At 45.3% G+C, this 6,967-nt stretch overlaps 1 protein-coding gene across 1 annotated transcript in view; it reads left to right on the top strand.

Moving 5' to 3' along the window:
* Positions 1-223: 223 nt before the first annotated feature.
* The window catches only part of dachb (dachshund b), a 117,637-nt gene continuing 110,893 nt past the window's right edge, over positions 224-6,967 (top strand). Inside the window, exon 1 of the mRNA XM_014409831.3 lies at positions 224-1,137. Within this exon, the coding sequence (XP_014265317.2) occupies positions 494-1,137 (644 nt within the window). The 5' untranslated portion in view covers positions 224-493. The remainder of the gene's footprint in view (positions 1,138-6,967) is intronic.

The raw sequence follows: 6,967 nt of genomic DNA, 5'->3' as shown, positions 1-6,967 counted from the left end.
CGTGAGAAAGTTCATGAAGCCGCAAAGCGAGAGATCTGACCGATACCCTCCATACATACACACACAAACACACATCAATGGGGGGCAATAAAGTCCTCCTCTCATTTCTACACCAATCATCTTCACAGTCCTACAAAGGACCGCGTCTGATTGGCCCAATGTTTAGTCAGTCACGCCTACAGGGGGCGGGGCTACGGCGAGGGCTGACCCGGACTCTGCTCCAGTCGCTTTTACGCACAGACCGGACAGTCCGCTTTCCACGCACGGATACCCGGAGCGAGAGCTCCTTCTGGATAGAACGAGAGGCGAGTGGAAGCTGAGGCGAGGAAATCAAAAATAGAAACGGAAAAAGTGAGCGGAAGCCCAACAGCAGAGACGCACAAGTGTTGTTTTTCCCTCTCCCAGCTGGACAGAGCGAGAGGACGAAAGAAAGTGCGTGTGAGAGTGTGAAAGCCTCAGTGCGTGCGCGCGTCTTCACCGCTGACCTTCCGTCATGTCGCTCCCCGGCTCCCCTCCGCTCCTCTCGCCGGGCTCGGGCGCCCCAACTCCGGTCGCGCTCTACCGCTCTGCCCCGGATGCGCTCCACACATCCGTCGCCTCCACCGGCACCTCCAGCCCGGCGCACACCAACTCCCACTCCCACTCCCTGTCCCCGTCTCCACGGCTCACCAGCAGCATGCTCAGCGCTTTCCTGCCTGGACCGGGAGGCGCACTGGCCGGCTTGGGGAACGGCGGCTCCACCGCCCCTCTGGGTCCCCTGAGCGGGTTGGGCTCGCTGAGCACAGCCGGCCTGACTCCGGGCTCCCCCAGCCTGGCGCAGACTTCGTCCGGCTCGGGTCTGTGCAGCGAGTGCAAACTGGTGGAGGTGCACGGCGTGAAGGTGGCCAGCTTCAGCGTGGACGGCCAGGAGCTGATATGCCTGCCGCAGGTGTTCGACCTCTTCCTGAAGCACCTGGTGGGCGGGCTGCACACCGTCTACACCAAGCTGAAGAGGCTGGACATCACGCCCGTGGTGTGCACCGTGGAGCAGGTGCGCGTCCTGCGGGGACTCGGCGCCATCCAACCCGGCGTGAACCGCTGCAAGCTCATCTCCAGGAAGGACTTCGAGACGCTGTACCAGGACTGCACCAGCGCCAGGTCGGTCCGCACTTTACGCACTTTTTCATATTTCAAGAAAAAAAACCAAAAAGAGTTTGTCTAATTTTCAAACTTCTTCCAGCGTGATTGAATCGCGACATTTAGAGAACTCTGAGTCAGTTTAGCGGCGGTTTCATCCCCCTTTTAGGACTACAGCCTTGGATTGGCTCTGCGTCCGCACGTTTAAACTTGTGTACAAAGTGGTCCTGCAATATGTTTTTTAATGAAATGATTAAATTTACTGTGACAAGCATGTTTTTGGTAAAACACCGAGCTGTGGGAATCCTGATCTTTTGATATGAAGTTTTTCTGCAAAATCCTCCCGAAACTTTCCTGAAATAAATCATCCAGAGTCTTTCTCTTAATTTTATCCCACTCTTGTTTCTCTTTCTGTTCACAGCTCATTCATATTTCTATTTAGACTCCTGCTTCCTTTGCATTTCTCTCTCTCTCTCTCTCTCTCTCTCTCTCTCTGTGTGTGCTTCTAGGGTGCATTTTTATGACACTCTGCAAACATTTGTTGGAGGCTCGGGACTGTTTTTGATTAATGGTTATCTTCCACACTTCCTGTTCTGTTATCAGCACTGTTCCTTATTTTACTTTGGATGATGCTTTTACTGTATCGACTTTGGAAGGTGTGTGTGTGTGTGTGTGTGATGCTAAATGAGCACACAGACAGACACATGTTTCATTAGTTTGGTGTTTTTTTACAGGAACAAAAAGCTTATGGCAAACAAATGCAAAGTAAACAACCCGCTGCTTTGTCCTGTTTACACATAATCCATTACCTTATATCTCACCAGCAGATCTGTGTGTGTGCGTGTGTGTGTGCGCATGTGTGTGTGTGTCAGTGAAAGGGAAAGAGCTTTTCTGTGTCTTTATGTGGTGTATGAAAGGTTTTTAACGGGAATCGAGTGGATGTGTGTTGCAGAAATGCAGCATTGATGTGCGTTTGTGTGTAAATAGGCTTTTCACTGTGTGTGTGTGAATACTTGCTGTACACCTGCTACCTCACCTGTCTGAGCCCACAGCTTCTATTTAGCTGGCTTCAAGTTCAAACTCGAAAGTGTTTGTTTTTTTTCTCCAGTGGGTTAAATTTTGATGTGAATCCACAGAACGAAGCAAAAATAGTTCACAACACACATTTCAAATGATTTCAAAATAACTAAAGAGAAGTTAGAAGCTGCAATGAACTCTTTGGACTTGCTGTTGCTTCATTGCATTCACATTTTAAAAAAATTATTGTCACTAATATAGAAAAGATTAAATCAAGTTTTGTTCAGACAATCAAACCAAAGAAGTTAAAATATTTCTCCAGTTTAGCGCTGAGTAGAAGAGGCCTCACAGTTTTTAGAAATGTCTTTTATTTGCTCAGTTCTGTTGTTTTTAACTGTGTCGAGCCTCATTTACAGAACATATTGGAAGACGTTTAAATCAAAGTGTTTTTGGTTTTACATGATTTGTGTTTAGTTCTTCTTTTAGGCACCTCAAACTGAATTGAAGTGAATTCGTTTTGGATAGAAAAAAATGTAACTGCCACAATTTTTAAAAAACCTTTTGCAGCATCTCCTGTGAAATTTCCGATTTTCCGCACCCTCTTTAAACTCTGACGTTTACTGTTTTCCACAAAGATGACTTTAAGACTTTCTCCCCGCTTCTTTTTTCCCTCTTCATATATAGATTTAAAGTATTTCGGTTTTAAATTTAAACTTTAAAGATGTCGGGGAAATTTGACATAAAGGTTAAAAAAAATTGGTAATTGGTCATGTGAGAAGGACAGATGCGTTCTGAGTTCAGAAAAGCAGGTTTAAATGAGTTCATCACTCAGACTTGGCCTTTTTACCAAAATGGTCACAGAAGTTTTTCTTTTATTATTATTATTTTTAGCTGTATTTTGCTCTGATGGTCGTCTTGGAAAGAGTCAAGTGATCCAGTACCAAAGTTTAGAAAGATCACCTTCAGTCAGTCTGCGTTCTCAGTTTAAGTAAAGTGAAATTCATTCATTACTTAGAAAAACACTGACGATTTAAAATATTTAAAACCAGCCTTGAGTTCTGGCCAAACTCGTGCCGCGATTGTCGAGTTTATTTGATCACCTCTGCCGAGGAGCTCGTGCTAATTGCTCGGTTCGCCCGTCTGTTAGCGGGAATCTTCAAACCATCTACAACTCGTTGTGGATGGAACAGGTGGCGCTTGGCCTTTCTTAGAAATTAATATTTTCTTTTACCGCTGCGAGGCGTTTCACGTCAAATCTTCACAAATACAAATCAAATTACATCCCGAGATAATCTGACAACTCGGTTCGTGCCAAGAATTACCAGCCTGGGTGGGAGGCGCTCGTCCTCGGACTGCTCTTGTTCTTAATTTTACACTGATGGGCTCGTATGCATTGGGCTGTCTCATGCCATGTTTTTGTTGCTGACTCTGGTTGCATAATTTATTAAAGTTCACTGTCCCTGTGCAGGAAAAAAAACACTTGGCAGCCGATTTCTGCGCTTTGTGCCAAAATTTGCACTTCTGCTTATGATCATTACTCTGATGTTAATGTTTTCAATGTCAATCTCTTATAGACATCCATAAATCTGCTTAGAAATCAGACATAATGGCACACCTCACAAAACCTGGAACCTACCTGAGAATCATCTATAGGTTTACGTCACTATCAGTGTGATCCACTGCGAGCTGCCTGTACAAGCAGACGGGAGCTGCTACGTCTAGCTTTAATGAGACCAAACAGGCAGGCACACTGGACCCCATCAGCAGCTTCTCTGATGGCTGCGTTATTCTGGGGGAGGAATTTTGCTGGCCCACCTTTGCTCTGACCTTTATTGTGTGATAAAGCTCTTCTCCTCTGATGGGAGCGATCCGTTCTGGGGTGACACTGCCTCCCTATCCGTGGGGCACCAGAGATGACTGAAAGGTTTAATTATGATGGAATTTAAATCCACTTTTAACAACCTAAACCAAGTGCTTCACAGCGCTCTCCACGCTCATGATTGAAATGCTAAGTGTGGGAATCTTATTTGGGATAATGGTGCTCGATTCCCTCAGGTAGACTTCCACAGACTCGGATAATCAGTGCTGAGGAGGGGTGGAGGTGTTCTGGTGGCTGAGGATTTGAGGTGGATATTTACCACTAATACTGGAAAATGTTGGGGTAACGTTTGTGATAATCTCTGGGCTGCATCTCTGTCAGTGAGTTAGTTGCTGGGGTGGCGGTAGCTCAGGAGATCAAGCAGGTTATCTAATAGTCAAAAAGTTGGTGGTTTGATTGCTGGCTGCTCCAGTCTGCATCCAACATAGCCTCAAGCAAGACAGCAAACCCTGAGTTCCTTTCTGCTGCATCCATCAGCGTGTGAATGTTGGACAGAAACCACTTAGGTAGGAACAAAACTGCTTATATGACTGGGTGTCAAAGGAGAGTAGAAAAGCACTGTATAGGAATTGATCAAGTCAAACGTGGCTTGAGGAGTCTTTTAGTTACGGCTGTTTGGCCCGTTTGTAGCTGAGGCATCATCTCGGTGAAGAAGCGGGCTGTTGGGAGAACTTGCCTTCTGTGGATTTCATCTCCATTGTCTTCTGTCTCTTTGTGTAATCCTGGGCTGGCTCCATGATGTTGAGATCAGGGTGTGTGTGGGTCAGACCATCTGTTGCAGGATGATTTGTAGCTGAAGATGGTTAGTTTTTATGACTCCTGCCGAATGTTTGAGCGTGTCATCTCGCTGCAGAATGAATTTAGTACCAGTTGCCCCCGCTTTCTGATGAGAATCCAAACCTCTCAAGCGCCTCATATATTGCTGTGTTTCCAGAAACTCCTTAACAGAGAAAGAAAGAGAGACAGTGAAAGTTCACGCGAGGGCTGAAGCTGGAAGCGCAGGATGTCGTCTGCTCAGTTATTTTTGTTGATGGATGAACGGCTTTTTGTTTGCGCTCGTTCAGTATCGGCTAATAATTAACGGCAGATCATGTTGCTGTGGAGTCGCTGGACTGGTGATGAGTGGCCTGTTTGTTTCTTGTTTTTTGTTAAAGCTGACCACACACACTAGGTTACACTCTATTAAGCATGACATGTTCAGTCCTCTAGCTATTTCATAAAGAACAGAACAGGCAAGGTTCGTTTTACGACTTTGCCTAAATTCACAGGTGTAGTTCTGTTTTGGGCTAATTTTCTCTTCTTCCCAAACCTTTCTCCTCTCAATCTCAATCACCCTGCCTCCCCTCTCTTGCCCTCTGCTTCTCTCACACACACTCACTTTACACAGCGGTACATGTCAGGGGTAATAATGGATCATGCGAATGCACATGGAACAACATGGCTGGAGATCCATTGTTGTTGAACGCACAGCGAACACACACACTCCTCTCTCTCCAATCATATTGACATTCTTCTAATGCCTCTCGCTCTCTCTGTCTCTCACCCTCTTTAATGCCCCCTCCTCCCGGCTATTCCCTCCCTCACTTAACATTATTGTCTGGGAAAAGAAAGAAAAAATTAAACGCTCAAAAAAAAAAAAGGAAAGAAAGAGAACTCCCACTGGGCTTCTGCATAGTTTGTCTTCTCTGTAACCCGTGTGTTTGTGTTTCTCTGTGAGTGTGTGTGTGTATAAAAGCAATCACCGCTTCTATCCACTCGTACCTCTGGTGTCGGTTTTGTTAACTTATGCCTTGTTTTGTTTTAATTTAAAGTGCTCTTGATGTTGTTTTTATTAAAGATCTGCCCTTTTATTGACGTGAAAGAAAAGAAACAGGAAAAGGAGACCTGATGCGCGCGAGTAAGAAAGTGAAACAAAGTTCCCACACTTGCAGCAGCTGAAGTCTGGCAAAATGAATTATGAGTTATTTAACTCATTCACTGCCATTGACGTCTATAGCCGTCAATTGCAGTGAATGAGTCAATGGGTTTAACTCATTCACTGCCAATGGCTGGCAGTGAATGAGTTAAAGGAGGTGACATCAGCTGCTTGTAACCTGCGGACGTTAAATTGAGCTTGCAGCGCAGACCTTCAGATCATTTTATTCTTTGTTTCTGCTGGAGAAAGAGGGAGGGACGCATTTTTAATGTCTTCAGTGTCTTTGTTAAACTTTCCTTTAAATAACTTGAGAATCGAGCCTGGTGTCACAAACGGCGCGTGAGAAAGAGGTCAGGTCATTTTGAGTGTTATTGCGGGATCAATGTTGAGAGTGGTGCCCACCTGAGTGTCATTTTACGCCATTAAATGACATGTGAGAAGTTTAAAATGTGTTGACGTGACAAAGGCAAAACATACTACCTTTGGGTTGAACACACAAGCATATTTTGCTGCTCGTTTTATTAACTTTCCATCCAACTGATAAAGTCACAGTCTGAGATTTATTTTGTAGTGCACAATCACTGTGCTCTAATTTTGAAAGTTTAGTTGCTTATAACCGCCCAGGCCTGACCTTCCCTGTCTTATATTTCCCCACCTGCTGGTTGACCAGGTTGTATCATGAACTCCACCAATGCCACCACCCCAGACCGCAGCCAGAGGCAAAATCAGATTTCCCTAAACTGATGTTGTTGTTGTTCCTGGATCATTGTAATTAACGTCGGTCCACATTCAGCACTCCAAGGGACCAATCACACTGTTGTGATGTCATAGTTTTGCAACGTGGAAACACCCTCACACCAATTGCACAACCCTAACCCTGACCATGATCACGTCTTGACCCTGACATCACAAATCTATGACATCACAACAATGCGATCGGTCCCTTGCAGTGTTGAATGTGGACCCAAGTTTATTTCGATGATCCAGGAACAACACCAACACGGGGATATTGGGTGCATTGGATACCACAACCTGCATTG

The sequence above is a fragment of the Maylandia zebra genome, linkage group LG3 (genome assembly GCF_041146795.1).
Source record: "Maylandia zebra isolate NMK-2024a linkage group LG3, Mzebra_GT3a, whole genome shotgun sequence".
NCBI classification, from domain to species: domain Eukaryota; kingdom Metazoa; phylum Chordata; class Actinopteri; order Cichliformes; family Cichlidae; genus Maylandia; species Maylandia zebra.
Note: the sequence above shows the minus strand (reverse complement) of the source record. Positions and strands in the feature narration are given on the sequence as shown.